The following is a 14,305-nucleotide window of genomic DNA, read 5'->3' as shown; positions in this document are numbered from 1 at the left end:
TCTCTCTAATTCGAATTTTATGGGAAAAAATATAAGTTCGAATTAGAGAGATTTTTGAATTATAGAAAGTTGCCTTTTTTCAAATATTCTCATCAAAGTAACGAATAGAAATCAAATAAACAAATAGTAATTCGTAGGCCTAAACGCAACATATATTATGTGTTTAAACTTTTACATTTTCAAAAAAAAAGTCAGTAATAGTAGATTGTTTTTTATGAAATTGTAAATCCATGTCAATGACAGGATTTATATCTTAAAGAGCCTTTGTCAAATTTTCTCCAAAGTTAGAATAAAGATTGTAATTTTCAAGTACAGTGATAGCATGCTTCATTCAAACTTGGTTTTGTAGTACCTTCAGAAATATCAGTGCACTCATCATCGGATTCCTCTTCAGTTTCAATAGCATCATGTCTTTGTTTACTTAATAATACGTATCAGCTTTCACCCGTTTAGCCAAATCTCCTTGACAAAAAGCGTCAAAGATTTTATCTTTATTCTTTTTCCAGGTTGAAAGAGTGTTTAAAGGAATATCAAAATTTTTTGAAATCTCTTTGTTTGTTTTTTCTTTCTCCAATTCCAGGAGAGCCTTTTATTTCTGCCTTAAGTTTTATTCTCTATGCAGTCTTTTTAATGCTATGATTTTTTTTAAGCAGACGAAAATAATTCACACTAATGGTTTTTAAAAAACTCAAAACATTCGAAATTTGAAAAAGAATTCGACGGTTTAACGAACTTTTTACATGTCAGAAAATAAAAAAAGTTTGATTTACAGAGAGAATTTTACTGATGGGTCTGAAAAATCCATTCAAATTGTGGAGGCTTTCAAGTTATAGAGATTCAAATTATAGAAAGTTAAACGTAAGAGTTTTTTAAGCGCATTTCATGGTGACTTTGCATTTAATTGAATTAAGGAGGTTTTCGAATTAAGGAGATTTGAATTAGAGAGATTGTAAAGTATTTGTTATTCATTCATAGGTGGATGCATCCATAGGTGGATAATAAATTATACTTTTGTATGTTTATAAGTGGAATCATCCATAGGTGGATAATGAATTATGTTTGTAATATGTTCATAGATAGATGCCTTAATAATCAGATGTTTTTTACTATATCTATAACTTTTTGAGCATGTTGATTAAAATTTGATAGAGTTAGAATACCTTCTTTCCAATTTATAATAGGATAATTGTAAAACTATACTAATTTAAATTGGATAATTGATAGTCTCCAGCAATTTTGAGACCAGAAAGAGAATTAATAATGTTATACTTTTTTGCAGCAGTTAACACATTATTTATTTTATTTTTTGTTAATTCTGATGAGTCAAAAGGGCAATTAATACATCCAAATATAACTTGAATTTTTTTTTACTTTATTATTTAAAAAATCTTTGAAAAAAAATTAACTTTTTAAAATAAGTACATCTTAAAAAAAAAATGAATTTTTTTTTTATAGAACCATGTATTTAAAGTGTAAACAATTTTGACCCTTAAAATTTAAATATTAGTCTTTATAAAGAAAACAATATTTTATCATTAAAAGTTTGTAATACCAGAAAAATGATGTATTTTAAAAAAATGAAGAAATTGTAGCAAAACAAAAAAGAAAATGCCATTAGATATCTGTTTAAAAATAAATAAACAAATAATAATAATCTTTTGAACTAAAGACCCCCCTGGGCCTTGGAAGTCTTATTAAGTCTCAACCTTAAAGATTTTATAAACTTCTTTATTATGATTAAATTACATCATTACTTTACAAAAAAATCATTTAAAAGAACTTTATTAGGATAGAGTTGGAGTAAATATAATAACTGATTATTGTTGGAGTAAACACAGAGGTCATCAACACTTGCAAATAAAAAAACAAAAAAATTGTTAAAAACAAAACAAAGTCTTCTAAACTTTTTTTTATTAAATAAAAGAAAAGCTGATTTACCATAATGATAATCTAATTTTCGGAATATTTGTACAAGATGCAATGATTCGTGCATTGTTAGCAAATGATAGGCTACTAAATCCAAGACCAATACTATCTGAAAGCAAATAAAAAAAACATAATTTACGAATATTAAATAACATAATATTATGAGACTCTTTTTTATGTAAAATAAAAAAATATCCAAACTTTTGAATGTTGAAACTGGACTCTCTAGTGAAGTGATTTTGTAGACAAAAATAGAAGCATCTAAGCCATCTTCAGAAAATGCCACATACCCATATTCAGGATTTATAGCTAATGTTTGTATTCCATCACCAGGGGATTCCAGATACCAAACTAAATCATTTGTTATATCATGAAATTTTAAACTATTCAAACTCAGATAACATATAATATTTTGATCAATGAAATAGATGGGAGATCCATTGTATCCAACAGACCAACTAAAAAAAAAGTAATATATGTATTTATATATATATATATATATATATATATATATATATATATATATATATATATATATATATATATATATATATATATATATATATATTTATATATGTATTTATATATATATATATATATATATATTTATATTTATATATAGATATAGATATAGATAGATATAGATATATATATATATATATATATATATATATATATATATATATATATATATATATATATATATATATATAACAATTGAGAAATAAGACTAATTTTTTCCACTTATTAATGAAAACTATTTCTATTTTTTTAACAAATAAAATTACAATACATGTTTTGACTATTTTATAATCATCTTCAGTTGGGTTAGAAACTTAATTTTATGTACAAATATTATAAGATAATAAAATATAAATTACAATTTTTTATTTTATTATTAACTGAGACAAAGCAGGATGTAATTCCTGTTATATAGGCGAAACTTCTCGCCACCTTAAAACAGGAATGATTGAACACTACAGGAGAGATAAAAACTCACTCATATACAAACATCTCCATGCTAACAATAATTGTTTTAATAAGTATAGTAATGACTGTTTCTCAATATTGGATTCTGCCTCCAATAAATTTGAGTTTAGGATTAAGGAAAGTTTGTTCATTGAATGGAAAAATCCAGATATGAACAAACAGTTAAACCATTACAAAATATCACTTTTCACATAAAAGTTGCCATTTTATTAGTCGTTAACCTTTAGTTAAATAATTTAATAACTTTTCATTGTATTTTTTTACTATTGCCTATTTTGTCACAATTAATAGTAATAATAAAAAAATTGTAATTTATATTTTATTACCTTGTAATATTTGTATATAAAATTAAATAAGTTTTTTTTAACCCAACTGAAGATGACAATAAAATAGTCGAAATATGTATTTTAATTTTATTTGTTTAAAAAAAAAAGGTTTTTATTACCAAGTGGAAAAAATTAGCCTTACTTCTTAACAGTTTTATTTATATTGTGCAAAAAAATTTTTTGGGAATATATATATATATATATATAATCCTCCGAATTAGGAAAAATGAGGTCGGCAATAATTTGTCAACCTCATTTCTCTTGTTGGCAAAAATATAAATATATTTTTTTATATATATATATAAAAATATATATATATATATATATATATATATATATATATATATACATGTATATATATATATATGTATATATATATATATATATATATATATATATATATATATATATATATATATATATATATATATATATATATATATATATAATACATTTCTCTTGTTGGCAAATATATATATATTTATTTATATATATATATATAAATATATATATATATATGTATATATATATGTATATATATATATATAAATATATATATATATATATATATATATGTATATATATGTATATATATATATATATATATATATATATATATATATATATATATATATATATATATATATATATATATATATATATATATATACCACTTATATTTTGCATTGATATATTGCTTGGTCATTTTTAATTTTTTTCATAAAATATAAACATAGCGTTTCTTTTTTAAGAAAAAGTTAAAAAACTTCAAAAAAAATTTTTTAATTGATAAATTCTTAACCGCTGTGATAATTCCATGTTCCATCAAACAAAGAACTATGAGATAATGAGCTTTATAAATATCTACTTTTGGTACTATCTAAATTTATTGTAGATGTTTATGATAATAAAGTTGAGGATAATTCCCAATCTGATACTCTGTATAAATAAATATCTATTATATTTGTTTTACATTTAGTACCCATTTCATTCATTACTATTTATTCATATTTTGCTAATTCATTTTTAGGTAATAATTATTTCTTAAGGTTTGTCTAATGCTTGGTATCTCTTTATTCTTTATAACACTGCAGTAGCAAAATCCTACCCTACTATACCTATACCTTTTAAAATGTTACCAAGAGCTAATATAGATTTGACTTCTATTGCACCAAATATATATAGCAGTACTCCTTGCATGTTTGACCTAATTAAGTTAGTCGATATATGTACACTCAATAAATGTTCTACCTATTTAAGTCAGTTGAGGTATGTACACTCCCTGCATATGCTCCTATTTAAGTTAGTCAATGTATATAAACCCGGCTCCGTTATTTCTAAATAAATCAGTCAAGAAAACAAAAATATAAAACAAATTAAAAAAACTAAATTAAATAATAAAAACAGTAAAAAAATAAAAATAAAACATTCTGAATTAAAAACAAAACAAAATTCTAGTCCATTAACTTAAAAAAATGATAAAATTTAATTAGTTTTCTTAATTGTTTTAATGGTTTTTACATAATGTAGACTTGATTTTGTTAACTGTTAACATTTAACATATATGTATATATATATATATATATATATATATATATATATATATTATATATATATATATATATATATATATATATATATATATATATATATATTATATATATATACATATATATAAATATATATATATATAAATATATATATATATATATATATATATATATATATAAATATATATATATATATATATATATATATATACATACATATATATATATATATATATATATATATATATATATATATATATATATATATATATATATATATATATATATATATATATATATATATATTAGGTTGATTCAGAATAAGAGAATTTTCAAAACAAAAATACATATCTCATAATATTTGGTGCAAATATATAGAAAGTAGGTTTTAAAGCATACCAGGCATTTTCTGACCACTCTAGACCCTCCCTCAAGGCTTACTTTTGTGAAAAAAGTGTCAACTTTTTGGTCAAAAGTTGCTGATTTCAGCGACTTTGAGGGAGGGTCTAATATAAACCAAGTTGGCTGAATTTAAAAAAAAAAGGCCCTAGACTACATATATTTTGCATTTAAAATCATACGTAGTTTTGTTTTGGTTTTATTACCGAGCCTTTTTTATTCAAATTATCCATAAATTCACAAAATTGGTTAGTTTGTTGTGATACTAAGAAAGCATTTGGAGTATATAAATACATTTTTTCTAATATAACAGGACCATTGAACCAACCTTCAAAGTTAAGGGGGGAAAAAAGGAGAGGGGGGCCATTTTTCAATTTTTTATATAAAAAAAGGGGGACACGTCTTCTCTCACGCACACCCATCCCCAGTGTCAACAGCCATGTGTAATAAAAATATTTTTTGATTGATAATATTGTAAATTGCTTGTTACTTCAATTAGTAATGATCTTACCTTTCCCCTCACCCTTATCTACCCCTGGGTCCCTCCTCTTTTTTTTACTAATTAAAAATTGGTTCAAGTTTTTACGCCAAAATCAATTTTTAAGTTAGTCACGCCAATTATGATAAAAACTAAATTTTCTATTTACCTTACAAAAAAGCCTACAAAAGAAAAAAAAAGTTTTCTAATCACTTTTGAATTTCTTGAAATTATTAATGTTATTTAAACCTATTTCCATATTCCTTTTTGTCATCTTGCTGGAGCTTTTTTCAGGTTTTTTCATGACATTACGAACTTTGTCTATGGTTACCAGTCTCATTTGTTTTTCTTCTTCACTAATGCATCTATGGATAAACTCCTGCATTGCGTCTACATTTCTTTCTGCATGATCGTTTACTATAATCAAAGTTTATGAGTAGGCTATAAATCGGTTGTATGCCAGAAAGATGGTGGAAGTGACAACCAATCACGTATTCTCTTTTCTGTAAACCCATTTATTGCAAAAATAAAGTAGGAAAACTCTAACTAACACTGCAAAATTTGGTGGATTACGTTGTGCTATCTAGGTTGATTATCTCTTTGATATCCACTTTCCACCTATTTTCAATTTTGTAATCAGATGCCTTTAAAGATGGCATTTTTGTAAGATAAAATTGATTTGGCGATTAGTGTTTTATCTTTATCTGGAACTTTATAATCTAGAAGCGAAAGAGGTATCAAAGTTGAGTCTAAATAAACTCCACAATTTGTTCTACTTGAGCTTTTACATCTTCCTCTTTTACCAAATAATCTAGTTGTTAAGATAGCAGATGTAACTTTGTATAATAAAGAGCTGAGCTGAGAAATCTTGCATGATGAGCTGCAACTGGTTTTTTTATTTTACCAATTCCTGATTTTGATAAATAAATAATTACAAGCTTTTCTATTTCTTTTCTGTTTTCCCTAGCAATATTTTTTTTAAATATATTTTTTGCAATATTCGAGTGCATCTGTTGCTGTTTTTTTGACTGCAGTACCAGCCTTTAATGACCAATCAAACCTTAATATGTTTTCAGGATTGTAATAAAACTCTGGATTGTCAAACTTATTTCATAATCTTTTAAAAAAAAGATTTTCTGATCCTACCTTTTCTTCATGAGTAACATATTTCTAAAAATGACTTATTCTAAGCTCTGTAACATGGTGACTGCAAGCAAGCTGGAGAATGTATTTACCTAAATCATAGGTAAGTCTATTAACAGTCCCTTTTGTAGTGTCAGTATTTTTTGCTGTTGTGTCAAAGCACAATCCAACAACATTTAATTGAATAACATATTCATCTAGCAACTTTATTATTCCTTTATATTGATCGTCTCCTGACGAGGATGGTAAAGAAGGCACACTCAACAAGTGTGATTCGCCATTAATATTTACTAGTACAGCTAGTCGCTTGCATTTTAGTTTCTTTTCTTTAGTTGTCGCAAATATAGTTTTCCATCAAAATGAATTATACATGGGAATGTAGATAAACATACTTTTGTTTAATATCTTCTTTAGTAATATTTGAAATTTCTTTATTTTCTCTTTTCATTCTTCTTGCTGCAGTTAAGAGACTTGATCTGATGGTGTTCGTGTCTACTCCTGCAGCTTGAACAACCGCCATTGTAATTCTCTGCAGAACCTTAGGAGAGATGTTATTAACAGTTACCATTAAAGCAACATTTCCAGAATAAATATCTTTAGGAATGTCGACCCAAACTTTTGTACTGCTTGATTTATTTTTTATTTTTATTCATTCGCCTGGCTTGAAGTCAGAATCAGAAAAGTTATCTGAACTTAGTTCATTATTACTGCTAAAGTCTTCTTCCTAAAATTTTAAGATTTTACTCGATGATCCATTTTTTATTTTATTTTTGCACTTCTTTATATTTAATGATTTATTAGTTATAAGCTGTTAGAGTGACAAAAACACAAAGTTAGAGCATATTTAAAATATTTATCAAACTATAAAGAGTATATTATTTAAAAACTAAATGTGTGGATGAGAATCAACATAAAGTCCAAAAACAAAAGTTAGTTTAAATCAATATTTTATATACTAATGCTTCACTGCATATAGTAAAGTAACTCAATAGTTCATCTACCTTAAGAGCATCATTTAATTAAGATCTGACGCAAAACTGCCTAAACATTTTAAAAAATAAAACTTACGCTATGCAAATTCTCACAACCAAAACATAATCAAATTACTTTTAAAGTATATTTAGTGTTATGAGATTTTGTTGCGTAACGTAAGTTAATGTAACTTTACTCAATATAGATATTTATTCATTAAAAACTAAATTATGTCAGTTAGGTATTTTAAAGTACTGCATTGTAATTGAATTTAATTTGAAACCACGTTAAAAATCATATTAAGTCTTAATATCTTTAAATTAAACAATAAAAAAAATTATCAATAAGTTTTGAATATGTTTTGAAAAAAACTCCTCATTATAAAAAACTTATAATATTTATTTCTTAAAACATTCATAACACAACAATATTATCTTATGTTCGCTTTCTCACAACTTAGTTGTTTTTTTTTTTTTTTAATGAGGGCGGAATTGTTTATGGGTGAAGTTCTTAAAGATCAATTACTTAATTCATTATCAACTATAAAATAAACTATTTCCTTTAACAACTTTAAACAAACTATCAATCCAGTTAATCAGTTATCAATAAAATATTTGTTTGACTAAGTTATTTTGTATCAACTTTGTTCTTGATTACTCTGTATCAACATCATTTTAAAACATGTTTAAACCTTATTTCATTATAACTTTTGCCCTGATATAAAAATATAAAAATTAGTGATCGTGAATGCTTCAAATAATATACTTTCAAGATTGCCAAATGACTTTGACTCATCACAATTCGTGATCACCTAATTCGCCCCTTGAACATATATTTTCAATTTCATACTATTTCACATTTTTTTTAGTGGTTTAAAAATAAAAAATAAAAACAATAAACAATTTTTTTTTAACATTTTGGCTTTAACAAAATTTTCACTAAGTACTCATAAACTAGTTAATCATTTCTAATTGATGTTCATTCTATGGTTAAAATCTAAAAAATTAATGTTAATGGAAAAACTTATGCTAAAAAACAATTTTAAAACTAAAAAAATCATATTTTCATAAATTTGTTATATAAAGTTTACTAAAAAAATTCTCTAAAATAATTTTTTTAACAACCTTGATTAGGATTTATCAGACAATGCAATTATGTACAGTAATAATTGCATTAAGCACTTTCGTATATTAGCACTTTTGTAATGAGATGAAAAAAAATTATTGATTTGTAACTATAAATAAATTAACAATTAAATGTAAAATAGTTGAATGTAAAACAAACATAAACAAAAATTTGTATTGTAAAAAAATTTAATAAAATTATTTTAAACTTATTAATACTTAATAGTAAATTAAATTTAAATATAATAAAATAAATTTAAATTAAAAATCTTTCTAAACAAAAAAGAGAAAAAATTTATTTAAATATCTGTTTTTTTATCAAAAAAAATTATTTCATAATTGCAGTAAAAACACCATTTGGTAAAGTAAAATTGACATGGTGCAACACTTCTTAACAAGGCCTGCTTTTTTTTTGTTTAGATAACATATTGTTACACATTTTTGTTACATTAATTTATACATATTGAATTATTAAACATGCATTCATTGTTTTATTTACAAAACATTAGTTTTGTAAATAAAACAATGAATGCATGTTTAATAATTTTCATGTGTTCATGGAGAGATAAACTTAAAAAATAATTGTATTTTGTAAAAAATACAATTATTTTTTAAGTAAATACAATTAATTATCACAACAGTCAACTGCACTATATTAAAACAATTGCAATAATTAAGTTAAAAAACAGGATATATATGTGACAAATTTGTTTTTTTATAATAATACTCTATTAAGTTCCTTTATAACAACCTAATTTACTAGCTGCAATTTCATACGATCAACCCAAAACTTGGACTTTCAATGTGTTCCTAAATGTCTTTTCATTTCTAAAAACATCTAAAAACCTACTATTAGTAGACCATCATTATAGTACAAAACAACAACAAATATTATCAGCACCATAACAAAGTGTTGAGTTAACAAAAAGATTCAAGTTAATAAATAATTGACTTTGTTGACTATGCTTAAAGGAGCATTTTAAAGCGTTTATGGAATAACCTCTGCACAAATGATCTAATCAGAACTCTTGTCAAGTAACATTTGTCTTTACTCCACATAAACATTTACAATAAAATATTAATTGAAATTTGTCAATTTATAAATACACAAAGTAACATAACTTATATGCAGTATGAAAGTGAGTTTGTTGAAACTTGTTATTAAGAGATACAAACATGATCAATGTATTCTTTTTTGAACCCCTGTACTATTTATTTTATTTTTAAATATAAATTTTATACTTTCTTTTTTGTTATTGTTGTATATATTTTCAAAATATATTCAACAAAAAATAGAGTAGTGAGATGTACAAGCAGGCTGTCTCGGAGAAGCTGCTTTTTTGTGCTTATAAAAGCTAATAGTAATATGTAATTGATAACACACAATATATTTTCTATAAACATGCAACTAAATATAAAGATTTATATCAAACAAACTATTTTACAATTATATAAATCTTATAAAGATTGGGAACTCACTTTAAAGCAAGATTACCAAATTGATCCATTGTACACTTTAATTTGATAAAATTTATTCAAATCTGAATAAAAATAGGGATTCAAAATTAAAATATTGGCACTAATTAAATAAATTAGATTATTAGATTATTATTTTGCGTGCGTGTGTGTGTGTGTGTGTGTGTGTGCGTGTGTGTGTGTGTGTGTGTGTGTGTGTGTGTGTGTGTGTGTGTGTGTGTGTGTGTGTGTGTGTGTGTGTGTGTGTGTGTGTGTGTGTGTGTGTGTGTGTGTGTGTGTGTGTGTGTGTGTGTGCGTGTGTATTACTATTTTTTCAGTTTAAAAGTTAAGATTCAAAAATTACCCTCACATAAGTATATAAAATAAGGTATAAAAGTTAGTTAAACATCAAAACAATATAAGAGAGTGCCATAAACTTTTTGTAAGAGAATGAAATTTTCCTTATTGAATTCTATTATTTTTTGCCATTTTTGTTGTTTTTGACCATGTTTGTTATCTTAACCGGCATAGTAACTATTTTGTTTATCGCGCTATTAGGGATTGCGGGTGATTGATTTTTAGCGAACAGCTTATCTCGGAATAGTGACTGTAAATTAAAAAATTATTTCGTATATATATACGAATGGCGCTATGTATGGCGCTATTTCGTATATATATACGAATGGCGCTATATATGGCGCTAAGTGATCCATATTCAATATATATTGAATATGGATCACTAAGTGATCCATATTCAATATATATTGAATATGGATCACTAAGTGATCCATATTCAATATATATTGAATATGGATCACTAAGTGATCCATATTCAATATATATTGAATATGGATCACTTAGCGCCAAACCAGCCTTTACAACAAATATGTTGAAATAAGATAAATTGACGCAAAGTTTAAAAGCTTTTAACAAAAGCCTATAAACAAAAAAATTATGAGTAATTGCAATTCAGTGCACTTAAAAATTTAAGCTATAGTATATTGGCGTTTGCAAAGAAACACTATACAAATAATTTTTAATATATTTAAAAAGTTTATTTTATAAATTAATTTTTTTAAACTTTTTCGTATAGGCTGGTTTGGCGCTTAACCATCCATATATACAAGGGGGGTTTAGAAATAAGATAAGCGAATTTTTAAAAAGAGCCAACTGCCTTTGAAAAAATAAAAAAGGCCTTAATACTAAAAATCTGCCGACTGAAATGTGTCAAATGCCGAAGAACCGGCTATACCGTAAAATTGACTAAGTTCAGTCACCGAGTAACTTCGGTCATTAAAATTCATTCAGTAATAAAATAAATGATCAAATTAAACTTATTATTAAGTATTATATTTACAAAAAAAATTATTGGGGTAGATAAGGGTAAAATGAGCACCTTGGTAATATGATCATACTTAAAGATTTTTTAGATGTTACCAGTGAAGTTAAAGTTGCTTGGTATTTTTTGAATTGACTTTAGGAGGTGTTAACAGAAATCAGTACAATTTGCGTAAATTATTATGCAGTATATAGCGTCTATCATCTAATTAAAACGTCGTTCAATTGATTGCGTTGTTAAAATAATATCATCACGCATGATTAAATCTGTGGCACAAAATTTTGGTGCTAAAATATTGAAACTAAAATTTTTTTATAACGAAAAATATGTTAACCAAAAATTTAATTCATTTTTGTTTGAAAAACAATGCATAAAAACATTTAGTTTTGACTTTATTTAAAGATGCCATTTTTGTGTAATATGAGCATGCTCAATTACCCAGTGTTTTTTTTAATTGAAATTACCTAGTTTAAAGTCCTAAAATAGCAGTACAGTACAATCTCTCTAATTCGAATCTTCTTAATTCAAAAACCTTCATAATTCGATTAAACGCACCGTTAAACGCGTTTAAGAAAATTCAATTTTCTATAATTAGAAAACCTCTTTAATTCGAACTTTCTATAGTAGAATTTCTGTAGTAGTATAGAAAGTTCGAACTTTCTATAGTAGAAATTCTATAGTAGAATTTCTGTAAATCGAATTTTATGGGGAAAAAACCCCATAAAATTCGATTTACAGAAATTCTACTATAGTTTTAATTTGTTTTTGAATAAAAACAAAACATAGTAAAAAATTTTAATATTTTAACAATAATAAATATTTTTCTGCAATTTAAGTTCAAAAAATTTGAAATTTTATCGTTCAAAGGTTTGAGTTAATAAAATTGAAAAAATAACAAACTAATTTTTTTTTTTTTGTTGTTGCGGAAAACATAGTAGTATTGTTTTAACAAAAAGCGGCTTAAAATTTGATCTTTTAATGATAATATTTGATCTTTTAATGATTACAAAAATTAGTTCTAATTGTCAGGTTGGTATTTTTTTTACTTAATTAATGTTATTTCTTTAAGCTAATTTAAAATGCTCATATTACCAAGTGGTCTGGGTAATATGAGCACTTTTGCTACTTTTTTAAAACCTCTGTGTTTTTAAGAAAAAATTTTGGCTGTCAAAATATCTAAGTGGATCTTGAGTAGGGATCTCTAAAAATTGTTTATTCGCAAAAGCTTTGGATCCAGCATAATTATTTTTTAAAATATTCAAATTTTCGCTTAAGGTGCTCATATTACCCTAATCTATTCTAACTTTCAAATATTAACTACTTTTTATTTTTAACACTATAGCTTTGGTCATTCATGGGTAAACAACGAAGGAGACAATTAACAAAAATGTTGCGACGTGTTGATATGTAAAAAACGAACTAGAGTTGCGAATGTAAAATTTAAAGGTAACTTTACCTGTAAATTTACCAGTAAATTTTGGCATTTTTATAATAGATACTCACTATGGTATTTTGCTTAAATAAAGAATTTACATATAATTTCATAATTAAACTGTTTTAAAATAAAATTTATTGGTCAATTTTCAGGTAAATTTTGATTTCAAAATTTACTGGTAAATTTACATTACTGGTATAAACTAATTACAAAACAATTATATTTATTGCAATGCACTGAAATAAATCTTTTGCAAATTAACATATCATTGTAATCTATGAATTAACGTGAGAAAGCAAGGATGGCTCGTGGTTTGAAGTCTGTGGACAAAGGTATGAATAAGAGAAAAGCAGCTATAACATTTGATTTTAAAAGATCAACTTTCATCGGCAGAATGCAACCGTACTAAAAAACGGCAAACTAACTAAGTTGAGCGAAAACATCGAGGATATTTTAATAAAAATTTTAATATTTATGAGTGATTTTGGTTTTAGTGTGACTAGACTTGAAATACTGTGTGTTGTTAATAATAATAATACTGTGTGTTGTTAATAATACTGTGTGTTGTTAATAATAACTGTTTGTTAAAAATACTGTGTGTTGTTAATAATAACTTGGTTGATAGACATAATCACAGTTCCGATATAAAATTTATGCGCGCGCACAAATGGAAGTAAATCGAAAACAAACATTTTAACAGCGATTTGTTCGAGATTTAAAGAACAAATCTCTCTCTCTTTCTCTCTCTCTCTCTCTACATAAAGAGCAAATCTCTCTCTCTCTCTCTCTACATATATATATATATATATATATATATATATATATATATATATATATATATATATATATATATATATATATATATATATATATATATATATATATATATATATATATATATATATATATATCAATAAAAAATCTATCAATGTAAAAACAGTTTTTTTATGATGATTAATTTAAATCTCAGTCTAAACATATTGGTTTTCTTAGGTTACTCAAAGCTGAGTAAATAATAATAATATCAGCAAATAGTTTTAACATTGTAAGCGGAAACTCTGTTGCTAAAACTCAAAATGTCTTGATTCTTCTAAAACTTGTTTGACCAATATTCTTAAATTAGCGAATTCCTTTGAATTCTTTACTTCTTCAGTAGTCATTTGAGCTG

General features: G+C 24.7%; 1 protein-coding gene across 3 annotated transcripts in view; it reads right to left on the bottom strand.

Annotated features, from left to right (window-relative positions):
* The window catches only part of LOC100214557 (cilia- and flagella-associated protein 43), a 79,098-nt gene extending 68,126 nt beyond the window's left edge, over window positions 1–10,972 (bottom strand). The window contains exons 1-4 of one of the 3 annotated variants that reach the window (XM_065793629.1): window positions 10,734–10,972; window positions 10,388–10,449; window positions 2,128–2,384; window positions 1,939–2,035 (exon numbers count right to left, since the gene is read on the bottom strand). In XM_065793629.1, coding sequence (XP_065649701.1) covers window positions 1,939–2,035; window positions 2,128–2,384; window positions 10,388–10,416 — 383 coding nt within the window. In that variant the 5' untranslated portion in view covers window positions 10,417–10,449; window positions 10,734–10,972. Of the gene's footprint in view, window positions 1–1,938; window positions 2,036–2,127; window positions 2,385–10,387; window positions 10,532–10,727 lie in introns of those variants that run through there. The other 2 variants (XM_065793632.1, XM_065793630.1) reach the window with 2 other exon arrangements.
* Window positions 10,973–14,305: the final 3,333 nt, after the last annotated feature.

The sequence above is a fragment of the Hydra vulgaris genome, chromosome 03, assembly GCF_038396675.1.
Source record: "Hydra vulgaris chromosome 03, alternate assembly HydraT2T_AEP".
Taxonomy (NCBI): domain Eukaryota; kingdom Metazoa; phylum Cnidaria; class Hydrozoa; order Anthoathecata; family Hydridae; genus Hydra; species Hydra vulgaris.
This window is presented reverse-complemented; position numbering and strand designations above follow the sequence as displayed.